General features: G+C 40.6%; 1 protein-coding gene and 2 long non-coding RNA genes across 3 annotated transcripts in view; 2 read left to right on the top strand and 1 right to left on the bottom strand.

Moving 5' to 3' along the window:
* Window positions 1-696: 696 nt before the first annotated feature.
* LOC121709507 lies at window positions 697-1980 on the top strand. Its single transcript, XR_006031969.1, has 3 exons — window positions 697-838; window positions 1697-1773; window positions 1889-1980. It is a non-coding gene; the product is annotated as an uncharacterized LOC121709507 (long non-coding RNA).
* Window positions 1981-1994: 14 nt separating this feature from the next.
* On the top strand, window positions 1995-2464 carry LOC121709508. Its single transcript, XR_006031970.1, has 3 exons — window positions 1995-2085; window positions 2175-2261; window positions 2376-2464. It is a non-coding gene; the product is annotated as an uncharacterized LOC121709508 (long non-coding RNA).
* Window positions 2465-10189: 7725 nt separating this feature from the next.
* The window catches only part of ufm1 (ubiquitin-fold modifier 1), a 7217-nt gene continuing 742 nt past the window's right edge, over window positions 10190-16664 (bottom strand). The window contains exons 3-6 of the mRNA XM_042092944.1: window positions 15845-15902; window positions 12666-12705; window positions 12323-12355; window positions 10190-11039 (exon numbers count right to left, since the gene is read on the bottom strand). Of these exons, the coding sequence (XP_041948878.1) occupies window positions 10954-11039; window positions 12323-12355; window positions 12666-12705; window positions 15845-15902 (217 nt within the window). The 3' untranslated portion in view covers window positions 10190-10953. The remainder of the gene's footprint in view (window positions 11040-12322; window positions 12356-12665; window positions 12706-15844; window positions 15903-16664) is intronic.

The following is a 16664-nucleotide window of genomic DNA, read 5'->3' on the forward strand; positions in this document are numbered from 1 at the left end:
TCCTAGACTGGAAAGGCTGGAAAATAAAAAATAAACGTATCATTCAATCACTGGTGAACCCCCCACCCCCAGATGATTGAGTTATCCTCTGTCCTTTGCGATTTAACATGAATTGAAGAAACACGTCTTAGCATGTGATGCTGAATTGAATAACCAGCGTTACATAACACTGACTGCACCCCAAGAACCCCAATTACTCCAACAAAACAGCCAGTTCCACACAAACTCTGCACCGGCGAAGGTTGCTGCAAATCTGTCCCCACATCCATGGAGTAATTCCAGTGGCATCAAGTGTAAAATTGAGTTACAGTTCTAAAAGGGTCAGCACCTTGACAATGTGCTGTTTCATTTAGCAGAATAAAGGTCAAAAATGTGTTCTGAATGCATAATGGCAGACCAAAAAGTCTTCTCACGAACAGAAACATCCAGTATTTCCTTGTGAAACTTTTGTGCTGTTCTTGCCCAATTCACTCTTTCCAAATTTCCAATTCAGGGACTGCCACTATGGAGGGACAAAGATGCCATAAGTTTTCAAAACAAAACTTCATGTTGAATTAAAAATAAATGAATATTGAGTAATTGAAATCAAATAATTATATTTCAACCGCACAAATTCGGGTTGGAAAAATTCAGATTGAAAAAATTCAGATAAAAAAAATTCAGATTGAAAAAAATCAGATCGACAAAATTCATATTCTCCACAAAGATTCAAGGTGCGTGCAGTGGATTGAATCAGTTGCCAGTTGGAACTTATAAAGTTACAGTCAAGAAACAGCCTTCACTTCACACTGCAAAACCCTCTAGTGCTGCTGGTTCTACCAAAATGGATCCCACTGAGGTAAGCGACTTAATGTTTTGATTCACTTCTGTGTCAGAGGTCTGAGTTATTTACATATGGTTAGCTAGCAAGTGCTTGTAAGATAGCCAGCTGGTGCGTTTGATGTTGTCAAGTGAAGGAACTGGCGGTGGTAGCACTAACGTTAGAAGCTAGCACTACTGTAACGTTACACAGATAAGCCTAACTCGGCTAACTTTTTATTAGGCTAAAAAAAGATCCTTTAGAACTCTGTTCATCAACCATCTCTGACTAGTCCTAGCTAGAAACCAACTGTCAAAGGTGAACTTTAAAACGAGACGAACTGTTGACAAGTGCTCTATGTAGGCTAGCGTAGCAGCTAGCTGCTAGCACTACCTTTATTTAGCACTAGGGGTAGAAGCTAGATGTTAGTTGGCCGCAAGGACGTGCTAACCCCCCCCCCCCCCCCCCAACATTAATTCATGTATATATATACATGAATGAATATATATATATATATATAACTTATTAACTTATCAACAGTTGCGCTAAAATTGCTCAACATACACGACCAGAATCATGATTTGATTACTAGCCATCTCCAGTAACAGTTACTGTCAGAAGTGACACAAAAACTAGCTACTGTAACCGCCTGAGCTATTTTCAGACGTTGGTCTCATAAACTTTAGGTTAGGTTGTCTGTCTGTTGTGATGGTAACCAGACTTAAACACAATTTAGCACAACCTGGAAAATCATTGTGTGGTGGTCAATGTTGATATTGTGGTGGGCCACCACAAATAAGTCAATGTATGGGAAACACTGCGATACTGCCCTTTAGTCCTAGGATTCCATTCATTCTTTACAATTGCTGCTGTTTAAAGCTTTGCTCCTTTGTTTAGCACACCACCTCCAGTTGTGTCCCTGGAAGACATGCCATCAACTTCCGGGACTTCATCTGCAAATACCATCGGAGAAGGTAAGTCTAGCCTCAAAATGTGTTTAAAGACACTATTTTCTGCTAAAGCCATTATTTTGCGCTAAAGTAGCTGCAAAATATGTTTTGAGTGATGATCTTTTTCCATGTGATCTAGACTGGTTAACCATCAATGAACCCTCAGAGGCTATAACCAGAAGTGCGGAGAGCTTTCTCCGCAGCAATGCAATGAAGTCCCCTTTGCTCCTTTCGATGGACATAAGGCAAAGCCCTATTGAGCAGGACATGGCCATCATCTCCTTTTACAAGCGGCCTCCTGTGGAATGGGCACACCACTGAACTGCTTTCTTGGAGGTAACTGGCATTCTAAGGAACAATGGTGCATTTCTGGTCCAGGAAAAAGTATTTTCTTCACACTGACCCTAACATTTCTTGTTTTATAGGAGATGCTGCTATTGGACTGGGTGTAACTCGCCATTTTTTCTCCATATGCATGGAAAAACTAAAGTCTGGATTTTCTTTGAGTTTCGGTATGTAATACGTATTTAGTACAATACTCTTACGTCAATAGTGTAGTAGCAACCTATACGTATATGTTATTCTTACTTCTCTGTTTTTGTCTCTCTTTTTTGTCTGGCAAACAGCAAAAACCAATGTAACACCCCTTTTTGAAGGAGAACCTGGTCATTTGATCCCTTCAGCCTCTCCGTTTCTAATGAACAGTGACATGTTCATTGTAGCAGGGAGAATTGTGGGGCATTCTTATCTTCATGGAGGACCCTGTTTGTCTGGACTCAGTGATGCGGTTGTCCATGTGCTGCTTGGTGGGAGCTTAGAAACAGCCACAGTAAACTTGGAAGACTGTCCAGACTTTGACATTCGCGAAACTATCATGCTTGTATGTCTATATCGAACATATTAATGTCTGTTTGTTGTTATGTAGGGATTTTGTTTTGATCTGTTGTTGTAGATGTGTTGTCGTCAATGGCCATAAGGATGACATAATTTGAGAGACACTGTAGCTGTTGCTGTTGTAGTTTATGTCTATAAACTTCTAACATATTGTCTAATCATTACAATGTATTTCATTGTCTTTTTCTCTCTATCTTCAAGCTGGAAGGGGAGTTAAGCCTATCAGAAGAAGAAACAGAAAGGGTCCAGAACTTGGTCTCTTCCTGGGACCTCCCGCCACTAAACTCAACCAACCGGGCATTGGTTTTTGAATCACTTTTGTTCCATGCTGTGAGTGAAAGAAATTTGTATTTCATGTATTTCCAACAGTTGGTCCAGCCAAACGCATTGCATTTATCAACGATTTCTGACATAACTTCCTACATTCGCCCTGTTCGCTAGTTTGCCCGGGATTGTTATGCTTACATAGCTGGTAGAGCTACAATACATTTCATGAGTCAGCAGTTTGATGAATTAGCCTACAGTGGGTCCCATTTAGAAGTGGCCACTTCATTCGCGCCTCCCGGTGATTCACAGAGCTGCGTGAAATGTAGGCCTATTACAACTTTTTGCCACGAGGTGGCAGCTTAAGTCCGCTGTAGAATTGCGAGATGCATTGCCAGTAAACAGGGCAGCTGACTGGAGAAACTTTGCAACGGCAATACTTTTGTGGACGAAATTGAAATAGGATGCACATATCGGATGCGTGTAGGTGCATTCTGGATTTCCACGAAAGGAAAAGGCCACCAGTCAATTTGGTCCACGAAACGATGTGCTCTCTTCAGTGTTTGGTGGACACAATGCAAACCAATTTGTGGATTCCGTGGACAAAAGGCGTTACAATGTAATGAATGTAGCCTATTTCGTCACACAAAAGTCATTCTGTCCACGAAATAAGGCACGTTACATTTAGCGCCCCACACGCAGAGGATGTAGCCTAGGCTATACATTTCTCATGAAAAGTCTTGACTATGAGTTTTTAGGTCTGCATACCTTTCTTGAAAATACATCAATGCCTCCAAAGATGACTATGTTATATCTGAAAATACGGTAAACACATTTATAACAGCAAAACTATTACTATTATTACTATAACTATTATAATAAGCAATGATTAAGGATAGCATACAAGCCTACCGTATCAGTTTGTGGTTTGTGTCTATATGCATTAGGGATCTTGGGCCAGGGACGGAGTAGGTTCTTCTGACCACACAGCCGAGCTGTGACAGGCGAGCAATCACCCCCACCGTATCAACTCGGTGCATTGCCGCTCGGACTCTACCGTACTGTACTCGAATTCCCTCAGTCACTAACGCTGATCTTACACTGCGATATCCCCAGTGAGGCATACTTGCTTTCACCGCTCTTACAGCAGCGTCCAACTCCTCATCAGTCAATTGGCTGTATCTGCCACGAACCGACAGTTCAAATTCAGCCATCCGTCTGAACAGTGTTCTTCTGCTCACCCCAAGCAGACCGGCAATGGTTGACACTGGTACCCTCGAGTCTAACAAATTTCCGATGTGCTCAGGTGAAACCACTAGACGTGGACGTCCCATAGTTCCTTTCACCTGCTGTACTGTAACTGTGGGGGCTTCTGTATTTGACCTTTGCGCTCTGATATGCGTTAGAACATCTCCAAGCTCAGATACAATCCGTGGATCAATCGGAGTCTGTTCTGAAATTGCATTTAAAAAGATAAATTCCTGTGTGCAAATGGACTCCAATAAGTCACTGTCGATCGGTGTACGCTCAAGAGCAAGCTCCAAACGAGAGCGGAAACGTCCCAGAATATAATCCAAGAGCTCTGAGGAAGTTCTGAGGAAGAAAAGGGGTGTTTGTTATATTAGCCCAAGATACGGTTAGACTACTTAGGAAATGAAAGGCAGGCCCAGTTGCACAAAACACCTTAAGTTAAGATTTTCCCTTAAAGTAGGCTATTCTCCTAATTATTTCTTAAGAATTCCCTTAAGGTTTCTCCTTATCTTGGTCTACTTAAGGAGAACCGTTGCACAGAACACCTTAGCAGCAAAGATAAGGGAGAAATATAAGGTGCCTCTGGCGTAGAGCATATAGACCGGGATAATGACGAGGAAACTAAATCAAACTTCACGGAGTAACGTTATGCATATCTATGACATGTAATTCGCTGTTCAACTTAATAATTAATAAATGACGCCAGTGGGCGTTGCTTCACTGTTTAGCGCTAGCTACATTATAGAACTACGTTTTCTAAGTTCATTCATACATTTGTAACGTTAGCCTACTCAACCGGTGGGCGTTGCATTATGTTATGATAATGTCGCTATTAAAAAACTCAGACAAAACAAAAGTTAGATGTCTCAGATTATTTCACTTACCGCTTGGTTCATCTTGCCAGAGAGTGTTGAGCTGGTGGAGATGAGAAGGGTAGATTCTAGCTAGTTAAACTGCTAGTAGGCTATCTTGAATCATGTCAGGCGTCAGCTGTCCTTAGCAACAGTTGTAACTTGTCCATAGTAACAGTCCATTGTTTCTTCACGTGAACGGCAGTGCTCTAGAATCTTTGCATCAAAGGTTGATCTGAATTTTTTCAATCTGATTTTTTTCAATCTGAATTTTTCCAACCCGAATTTGTGCGGTTGAAACATAATTATTTTATTTCAATTACTCAATATTCATTTATTTTTAATTCAACATGAAGTTTTGTTTTGAAAACTTATGGCATCTTTATCCCTCCATACGCCACTAGCCTAAGCCTACTTATTCTTGTAATCTTTTATGTCTATGTTTCATTTTAATCTCTTCAATTAGTAAAGTAAAAATAGGACTGCTTGCTTGTTTGTAAAAATTATAATAAGGGACCGTTCGTTATTTATAAACGGGGTCACCGGAGGGATTTTGAGTGCTTCAATCAAAAGTTGCATGACCCTCCCTTGCCTGCAAGAAAATGATCAACGACCCTCCAGCAGCCTTTTCAAAAAAGACATGACCCTCCCTGGCCAATTGTCGATACCTCACCCACGTTATAAAGCGCTATGTAAACACATCGACTTTAACTGTCGTTCTAAACTCACCCTCTGCTTTCTGATCTTACACATCACACTTCACCAAGATGGTGGCCATCTCTAGGCTTCCTCAGTCATTGTAAAGTTGCCGAAGCTGAACATTATCCAAAACTCAATTTCTCAGACGAGCGTCAATTTGGGAGCTTGCTACACTCCTTCCTTCTCAAATGACTTGAAAAGGCCGTTTGCACAATTTCACAAATAATCACAGGGACCGAAAAATACCTAACATGCCAACTTTTTCCGGGTTTAGGCCTATCATTTTAACTTTTCCCCGCTGTCTTGCCGTTTTAATATTTTCCCGTAGAATATCCCATATTACTGTAATACTAGTCCTGCATTCTGGCCTGTCTCTGTGTTGTCCTGTTGTTACCCCTTGCCCTTCCAGAGAAACAGATTTATTCAAATCATCGTTTTGCTTGCTTGAATGCGAAGAGTGATGTTAACCTACAGGCCTATTTAAGTTAACGACGTGGTTGTCGTGAAAGCACGATTCATTGGCACTTGCCGTGTTCGGCCGTAGGCTATGTCGTGCGCACCTGCCAGGCTAAGAGCCAAAGAAATGGCTATTTATTTGACCAATGTATTTGTTCAACTTTATGAAGCAGAATTACGCACTGCTTGGAACGTAACACATTTTTGTTGGCAGGAGAGAGAATGACAGCGATTAACAAATTGCACTTGTTGCTGGTTACCAATAAATAGGGCCTACTATATATTTTTTTGCAAACAACAAAAACAGAAAGGATGGAGACAGCAAAGCTAGAGATGGGCAGGAACAAGGTCAATTGGTAGAAATGCTTGTCAAAACGTTAGGACCTGGATGTGTGAATGAATGAAGCACAAGTATGCTTTATAAGCATGCACACTGTTTAAAGTTAGGCTAGGCTACACGGTAAACTACAAGTAAACCAAAGTTAAATTTAGCTTTTTTAGGGCTGGATAAAGTTGACCAAATGGATATAGGCTGTTAGGCGTGAAATAAAGTAGGCTACTTTGTTGCTCCAACCCTTCCAACGTTAATGGAGACGGATGTTGACATTTTCTGTATTTTGCTTGAGAAACCCGGGAAATCTCCCTTATTTTCATTGTTCAATGTTGACAGAGCTATGGAACGAAAGAGAACGTTATGGCGACAGAAATCAACAATCAAACAAGCCACTTTGATTTTTTGCTGTTTTCATTAATACAAAAGATGGGTGACCCCCCCTCCTAGACAAAAAAAAGTTAGGTGACCCTCCCCTCAACAAAGAATAAAAAGACATGACCCTCCACTATTTTCCTCCAGCGACCCTGTTTATAAATAACGAACGGTCCCTAATTCTCCAGTCCTAACCACATACCCCACACCAATTATCAATCAGTTATGAATCAGTCTGTTTGCGGAGCACAATGTTTTTGGCATCACATAATTCCAATTCCAATTAGCTTTTATTTATCATTTACAGCAGCAATTTAAAATGTCTCAAGACATGTCTTAGAGCAAACACTTCAGCGATGATCAAAATGGTGATATAGGCCTTCATCTTTCTCATGGTGACCATATTTGGGTTTTAAAAACAGGTGAGGTAGCATGAGGGAGATAGAGATCTGCAATTGGACGAAGGTTGTCGAATGGGCTGGTAATAGGTGTAATCTGACGATGTGTGTGGGTGGGAGGGTGGGGTTGTTGTTTATAAAGAACACAGAAGGAACAGAACATTGTTTACCTGTCACCTATCCAATGATAACAGTAAGACATACTTTTCTACAACTAGACCTACTGTGTTATGTGTAGGCCTACCACCTTGAGTGGAGAACTTGCATGCTTAGTTCATGAAGGTCTTTGGGTACAGAGCCAGTTGCCGATTTAAATTGTCAAAATGTGTTGATTCATAGCTCCTGGGCAGATGTGCCCCTCACTAGTTGTGTCCTGTGGTGCTGAACTGAGGTGCCTGATGCTCTCACCAAGGGGTGTGTCGTCTCTCGCTGCGGTGAGGCTGGGAGTCAAGCGTGGTGATGAGAGCAAATGAGGGGCTCAGCTCTAAGGGCACATGGCCATGACTGTTCACTGTGTCCATGGTCTCCACACCATTAAACATGGCCGAGGTTGCCAGGCAATGGAAGGAGTAAACCCTGCTAAAAAATGCTAGGGGTAAAAGCAGTAGCCTACATTCATCCATTTCAACAATGTCAAAAGAAGCCTGCAACACCCAGACATTCACAATTGTACAATTGGGAGTGGGTCTGGAAAAGGTTAATTGACTTACGACTTCTAGCAGGGGCGTAACTAGCGGTGAAATGAAACTTAAATTGGTACATTAAAGCTGCAGTTGGCAAGTCTGACAGATTGAGGGGACTTAGCTAAAATGTTTAATGTTTACAACCACTGTCATGCCCCTCCCCCACTACCACCGAGCACCCTCTCATCGAGTTTGTGCTCGTCAGTGCGTACCAGATTGCACCACACTGCACCAGACTGTGATTGACAGTCAGATCTCACACAGCTCTGCTCTGATTGGACCAGAAGAACTGGGAGCTGTGGATTTTTGCAAATCAAATAACAGGCTCTAGGTGGAGGTAGAAGTGCAGGATTTTTTCTAAAACCAGCTGATTTATGTTCTTCTGTCGGAGCATAGTGTCGGTTTCAGTGAATATGATCAGAAAAATCTTGCTTACTGCAGCTTTAAACTCTTATCCAATTGTTTCAAAAGTGTAGCAATCTTGTAAACTAAGCTTTTAAATGCAGTTATTTACTCAATTCCAAAGAAATACAAGTCCGTGCCGGATTAGCGATTGTATTTGCGTGCCCGTGTTTTAGGGACATTGTCTCTTTCCCCTGATAGTCGTTAAGAAATCTCATATTTGATCGTAGTTTTTGCAAGTTCAGTATGGATTATAGGTCGAAAGTTGAATGAACGAGTACTTATGTCCTTTCGATTTCTTACAGGTTGGGTCGTTGTTGCCCATAACATGCTAGCATTCTGCTAATGAATGACGTCATTGACACGTTTGAAAGGCTTTTTAGAACAAATAAGTGACTTTAAAAAGATGAATGCAACATTCAAATCTCTAGACTAAAAATGACATCCCGACTGAGAAAAGTGGATTTTGAGGGGTACAGCTCCAGACCTCCATTCATTCTGCACTTGCTCGCGAGCGCCCTCACGTGGAACAAGAGCAGGAACTGCAACCACTTCAGAAACCGGAAGTTTCCGGAGTGGAAGTTCTCCCCTTATTCGCCTTATTCCCCCAGCGGCCACAATGAGGCTACAGGGTACACTTGCCATTACACTTCAGTCCAGCAGATGGAGGCTAATGCACTCCTGTTTGCAAAAAAAACTCATTGAAGAAGAAGGTAACTCTGGCCAGCCAGCAAACTCTTCTATTTCTATGAGCTTTTTTTCCTGTAGCCTCGTTCTAACCGCCGGGTAAATAAGGCGAATTAGACATTCTCTGGTCTGACTAAAATGTTGCATGACGCAAATGTTGCAGGACTGTGGCTAGGCCTACCCAAGCACAGCAGACCCAGTTAACCTTGTGTGCCTTACTGCTTAGAATGCCGTAATTAGCAAACTCTCTAGCTCAAGAACTGTTCGTTTTTCAGGTTAAACAATTATGACCCTGTAGTCTAGGCTAAATAAGTGTACAGTTAGTTTATTCTGTCACAGGCTCTTATCTTGTGCTTTTTTCTGCGTTCGGCCAGGTTAAAAAGCCAACCTAATTTAGGTGTGTGATGAATTTACCACCTCTTTCCCTCTTCCACTTTCCAGTCTGGCCTGCTAAACAGAACGGTCTCATTTACTAGCCCAAGCCCAAGCCCTATCCTGGCAGGAAGGAGTGAGGGACAGATGGGAGCAGCAGAGGTTGTGTGCGCCTTCCACATTACTGTAATGACTCCTCTGCTGCATCCATTAAGGACCCCTCCCTCCCCTTCCCATGTAGAAAATGTGCAGCGCGAGCCCCTTTGATTAAAACAAATGAAAGATCCATTATAACTGGCAAATGAATGCCACGTCCCTCCCCTCCTGTCTCGGCTGGGGCTTAATGGTGGGGTGAGGAGGCGTATGGTGAGACTCTGCCTTTTACCAGCACTTCTTATGCCTTCTTCCTCGGTGGACTTACTTATAACATTTCACTTCTAAATGCACTGAAATAACAGAGGGATGAAAAAGCTTTGGCGCCCACAGTATTGTTAGAATACAAATACTGTAATGACTTTTCAAAATTTCCACACAAAAAAAAGAAAACAAGTAGTCTATCCATTATGAGTGAGTCACAACAAATATTTTGTATACCCGAATAATTAATAAAATGAAGTTTATGTATTGGGTGTACCTAACTGTAAACCAAATGCATATATCTATACAGTATGCATACCAAATATTTAAAATAACTGGATTCCCCCAAGCAGACTTTGTGATATTTGTAATTTCTCTACACACCACCACTGAGTTCATAAAGATAACAGAACAGTTATGTGCAGTTTAAGACAATATTATTTATACATAATGGTCAAAACATGTTTATTTCTACACATAAACCATAAACATCTCCTTCTGTAACACATTTGCTATGTAAATGTAAGACTCCAGAGACTTAAAATGGCTACTGAATGAAAGCACTTCCGTGAACAGGTTATTGACCATAGTGTTGCATCAATATCAGTGTCTACAGAAGGTTATGTCAACCTTTGCTTTGTGTCCACCCTGAAAGGATGAGGAAAATGAGAGAACCTATATTTTTGATTGAAAGACCTGAAAATGTACAAAACCTGAATGATAATGTTTTTTGTGTTTGTGGGTGCACTTGGCGTTGTGTTTGGAATCGTGATGGGGTTATGAAATGTTGTCTACAAGCAAAAACAAAACTGATCAAACAAAATCATCAAAAAAGGAAAATTAATTTGATGTGAATTCTGTCCATTTTCTTCTGTATTTTTATTGGACATTTATCCACTTTATCCATCATGAGGTGTTAACGTGGCACTGCAATATTCTACTTGTTGCTGAAAGAAAATTTGTTATGTGATTTATGGAATATTTCACCATTTCTCAAAGGCTTGTATGCAGTTGCATTTCCACTGGGTCACATCAAGTGAATAACATAGCAGAACTGAAAGGGTCCACAGGGCAGCCCTTGCCTTCTGTGCGTCATGACAACAGACGACAGAGTGTGTTCAGTGGGGGGTTTCATTTAGCAACAGAGAGGAAATAAATACACTTTTTTTTATGTCCCGGTGATGTCATTTCCAGTCTGGACGAGAACTGGCTCCCACCCTGTCTCGGGGAATGATTCGGAGTTCTGAGCCATGCTTCAAGAAGACGTTTCCTGAAAAAGTACCAAAAAAAGGGAGATCTTTTAGCAAAGAGACTCCAAAACATATCACAAATACCAGTAGGTCTAATGTGCTAAACAAATACACTGAAATCTACAGCCTGAGGGGTACAATTAGCAGTAAATAAAGAATTAGAAGTTTATTCTCATCTGTGAAAACAAATAAACAACAACAAAACCTCAAGCTTGCTTGGGGCAGAGGTGGAAGTGGTATTTTTGTACCGCGGTAGGCTGAAAGACTGCTTTGTCTTTTCAGTGAAGTTACATTATGTAAGAAGAAAACATCACCTTCACTGCCCTGTGTGTGTGTGAGAGAGAGAGAGAGAGACAGAGAGAGAGAGAGAGAGTGTGTGTGTGTGTTAAGCATTGAGAGCTTTACAAAAGGGGAATAACCATCCATTGCACAATATATTGCTTTTGGACCAAGCGTTTGTGTACGTTAGGGAACTGCCTGCGTTATGAACTCAACCTTGCGCAAGCACTATAGGGCCACTACACATGTTACTGGAGGATTCCACTTAAGTGCTCATAAATACATCACTTGCATGCTCATGTACGGTCACATACTGCCCCTATACCATCGTCCCTACGTTCGTAAATATTCGCAGACGTGTTGCATTCATTTTTGATGACGTGCACAAAAGGTGCAGGATATGCAAGGCGGCCATGGTGCGTGCGAGAAAAGTATTATCCGTGGGCTTAAACAGTACAAATGTGTACCATTAGGTTACCAAACAAAAACAGCTCATCATGAAGTAGACGTATAATCATGTATCATTTCAAATATGTAGCAGCATATGGAATACCCTCACCAGCCTGAGTCACAATCTGAACCAGTACAACATCCGCACATACAGTAGATGAGATATTTGATGAGACCCCTTGAGCATTATAGACTAATAACACCCTTTCATTCAGTAAAACTACTTTAGGCATTATCAACATCAATATTCATGACCTAGTACATGCAAGCCTTCTAAGTCTCTACATCTCGTCTCGAAAAAGGCGTGTAGATAATACACACTGCTACGCCCGTAGGATAAACCGATAGACCTTGTATTATTAGGATTTTCTTTTTAAGCCTCAGCTGGTTGCACTTCTAAATTACTTTTTGAAGTATTAATGAAATAAGTTCTGATGATGGGTTCTGAAGAAGGTTCTCATCATAAATTACGATAAATTAGCGATAAAGGTCAGACAAATGAATCTATAATGGCAAGGCTCGATATAACAAAACTTTGATTTATTATTGGGGAAATGCTGTTGAACATACTAACCTGCTGTTTGTGCTGGGTTGATTCCAATACCATCTGCAGAGAACAACAGAAACAAATGACAACATGAGTAAATCTATCCATCTAACAGTTAGATTAAACATCTAACAGGTTACTACTACTAACCAACACACAGGGGAAGCAGCAGGAGAAGTACTCCATTAGAATTACAGCATGTGAAAAAAAATGTATTAGTTTATTTTAAACAAATTTGTTTGTAGTATGTAAGATACCAAAGTTACAAATCATGTTATGTTACTGAAAGCAGAGTAGTGATTTACGAATCTGCAGAAACATTTGTGTGCTTGGAGGTTGGTGGTTATTAAGTGACACTCTCTCTACTCACCATTGGTAATGATGGCGCTGGTGGCTGCTGGAACTTTAAACTAAAAGAGGAGAGAGAATGGAGAAGGAAATGAGCCAGACTTCATCTATTAGCATTTCAGTCAAATAAACAAATGCACTTTGCTGCTGTGAAGGCAGAGAGTCTGTCTTCAGTCACTCTCCTAGGCTCCCTGTTTGTGTCTACAGTATGCTTCACTACTGAGGAGGAGGGAATGAGGTAAAAAAGGACAGGGCAATCTGTTCCACCCAAACACGCAAGCACAACCCTGCCAGTGGTAATGACTAGGGCATCCTGCTGAGAGAAGGCTGGGAGATGGCAAGTGAGGGAAATAGCCAGGCTCATGATTTGATTTCAATTGAATGTCAAACGTCAACTGGCTGAATCGAAACATCTTCAAGTCAACCGGTCATTGTGATTGATGATCGTTCCTTTAAATCATTTATGTCGGCGACAACATGTGGTTTTCAGTTGGAAATCACACCACTTTTGTGGTTCGTCTAAGTTTAATTTGGAAGAAGTAAGATGCATCATGGAACAACCAGTAACACCCAGATAGAATGTTGTTGTTGTTTATATATATATATATATATATATATATATATATATATATATATATATATATATAGGTCTCGACCCCTGACTAAACACTCAATGCACTTTAGTGATGCTTTTCCCTGCTGTCATAGTTACCACATCTCACAAATGCATTCATCTACCAATTGTGCTGGCTGTTGTGAGCAGCCATCGCTGTGGTAGAGCTGACCTAATCGGGCTGAGTGGCATAGAGAGACAATGGGGGGCAAAGCATATTTTGGCTTTTTTGCCTTCATGGAATTAGGATGGTGAAGAGTGACAGGAAGCGAGTGGCGCACAGCTCCCCCAGGTTTGTACTCTTATACCACAACACTAAGAGGAGTACACTGACAAATAAACAACACAATGTGACCGCAAAGCTGAAGTAAAAGAAAAACAATCCCGGAATTTGTTCTCCTGCTTTCACCTCTACTGGACCATGCCACAGACTGCAACTTGCAGTGTGACAAAGGCCAATTGATTTTCTTATTCTATGGGAAAATGTCATAAAGTACAAGTAAGTCAAGGAAAAGTGGTACCACCTCAAAAATACACTCATTTCCTATTGGGTCATTCCACGTCAGTTCAACCAGGGCACACGCACTTAGGTCTCAAAATTCTGAAAAAATTACCAGGTGTACCTATGTTACCCAGGAGACACACTGCAAAATTACTCTTATGTAAGATCAATACTTTCCAAGATACAGCCAGTTTTACAGGGGGAGGGGGGTGTCGATTTTGTTCGGCCACTTTTTTTGTCAAAGTTCACAAGCCCACAGCGCAAGAACTAAACCATGTAGGAGGCTCAAATTTTGCATGCTGGTACATAAATAGGAATAGTATGTAGCAAAATTGTCACGTTTGGTCTGGATAATCCTGCATGGTCATAGCTGTCCCTCAAAGTTGATACAAATTTTATTGGAGTTTTTGGCTGGGCTCTGTTTAAGCCTTCAGAAGACATATTTGTACTCAACATAGGCTCTTGATTTATTTATTTATTTTCCACGTAGAGCTGTGACATTCTTTATTAGGCAATTCCTTGGGAGAAATGCCAATCATTCAACCACTATAAAGTGATCACTGAGAATTCAAGTACATCACAACCCCCCCCTCCCAAAAAAAACACACACACACACACCACCACCACCACCACCATCACTCCCCCAGAACCACCTGTGAGCACTCAAAGCAGCAAGCTGGGACAGAAATATCACAGAATGTGCCAAGTAGTACAAATCAATAAGAGAGGAAAAGGATGGAAGTGGAAAATGGATTTTTCAACCAAGATGCAAAACAAAGCTTATTATTCAAAAGTGTACCCCCTCTCTCTGAAGCCCTACCACCATTAGACACTAGTTTAGCAGATAAACCGATACGCCTGCAGTTTGACCTTGTATGAAGAACAGACTCTGACAGCATGATATCCATACTGTACGTAACCAAGTGAATGAAAGATTGACTATAGACAGAGCCGGACAGTAACGGAGTACATTTACTTGAGTACAATTTTGAGGGATCTGTACTTTACTTGAGTATCATTTTTGGGGAGTACTTATGACTTTACTCAAGTACATTTGAGAGGCAAATATTGTACTCTTTACTCCACTACATTTCTATCCATAACCGTGAGTACCCATTGCTTTCTAAAAAAAAAAAGGAAAAAAGAAAAATCTCTTTTGATTGTTGTTTCCCTCTCAAACGTGATTGGATTGTGCAGGCGCCACTGATTGGGAAAGCCTATCAGAAATCACCTTCAGCTTTCCGCCAAAGTCAACTCCATGGTCAGATTTAGATAAGAGACGAAACCATAGACGAAACAATGGATGAAGACGCAGCAGGTCCATCCCGGGAATGTGCCAACCTGTGGCCCCACCTCGCCGACTATTTAAATTTTCTGAACAAGTTAATGATAGTTTTTGCTTCTAGTGTTTCAATTACAAAATAGTATTTTGTATTTGAAATGCGTATTTTAAATACATGTGTTAGAAATACTGCCTATCCCTGGCATGGTAAAAAGATGAAAATGACTTGATTTTACTTTCAATTCCTTTTACATTCTCCAAGGTATTAACATTAACATTTTTTGTAACTCCATGTAGGACGTATCTGTACATAAATGTAAGCACTGTGGCAGTAATAATGCAATATTTAGAAAATGTAGGCTACTCTTGTACTCTTGATGCTCAAGTACTTTTAAAAACAAGTACTTCAGTACTTTTACTTAAGTAGACATCTGTCTGTTGTACTTTTACTTGTACTTGAGTAAAATTTAGCAAAGGGTATCTGTACTTTTACTCAAGTAATGAAGCTGTGTACACTGTCTGCCTCTGACTATAGATAATAAAGCTAAATCGATTCTTTGGTGTTCTTTTTTTTTCTTGGGCAAACTACAGCCAGCCTAACTTCTCATCAATGAATAAAACACTTTGTCTGTGGTTCAGAACGGAGTGTTAGGCTAGTGTTAATTGGAATAAACACCAAGTGTTAGGCTAATGATCAACTGTTGTTGTTGTTGTGGTGACACGTTTTTCCATAAACATGTAAAGAACTGTGACTTTCAAATAAACATTTAATCACTGTGGCTGAATGTGAACGGCTAAACTCACCTCTTCTGCTGCAAATTTTAACACTGCCGTGAAAGGGGTGGCTTCAGGGACACTTAACCTGAAAGACAATCAGGCAAACCGTTAATGCTCCTCCCTCCCCCAGGAATTCAAGAACAAAACAGAGTTAATTAGTTTAGACTTGATTAGCTATAAAAAACATTATTTTCCCTGTCAATTGTCCAATCAGAAAGAATGGTTGATGCACTAGAGGCAGCATACCAAGGATTTTCTTCTAGAACGACTGAATAACAATTCTTAAAATGCAGGTGCCTACTAACTGATTATGGTCATAATAAGGCAGTGTGAAATTCACATAGCATTCTGGTGAGATTGCTGTAATGACTCATTCAGTGTTGAACAAGGCTTTGAAGGTTTGGCTATATGCATTTGTCAAAGACACCATGATTGAATGAGAAAATCAACTGTTTTTCTTGGCTTAAGTGAAATCAACAAAATGACACGAGATTCAAGATCGAGGAGTTGAAGCATTTCAAGGCTGACAGATTATTTCCAAAACTCCTTCAAATGCAGGCTATCAGAGGTGGGTAGACTGGAGGGCACACATTTAATTTCTAACCTAGGCATTCAAACCTATAAATATCAAAATATTACCAAAAAGTACATACAAACATAGCAATGCGTTCTCAATGTACTGAAATAATGTTTCAGGTTCACAGATGGTGCTTCCAAATCCCTGATCTATGCATCTCGTTTGTCAGAGCTTTAAAACATGAAAACCTTATACAAACATCAAAACCTACTCGATATGTCAATACTTACACATCAATCCATAATTGACGGAATCACTGGACATGGACAT

Source organism: Alosa sapidissima, chromosome 5 (genome assembly GCF_018492685.1).
Source record: "Alosa sapidissima isolate fAloSap1 chromosome 5, fAloSap1.pri, whole genome shotgun sequence".
In the NCBI taxonomy this organism is placed as follows: Eukaryota; Metazoa; Chordata; class Actinopteri; order Clupeiformes; family Clupeidae; genus Alosa; species Alosa sapidissima.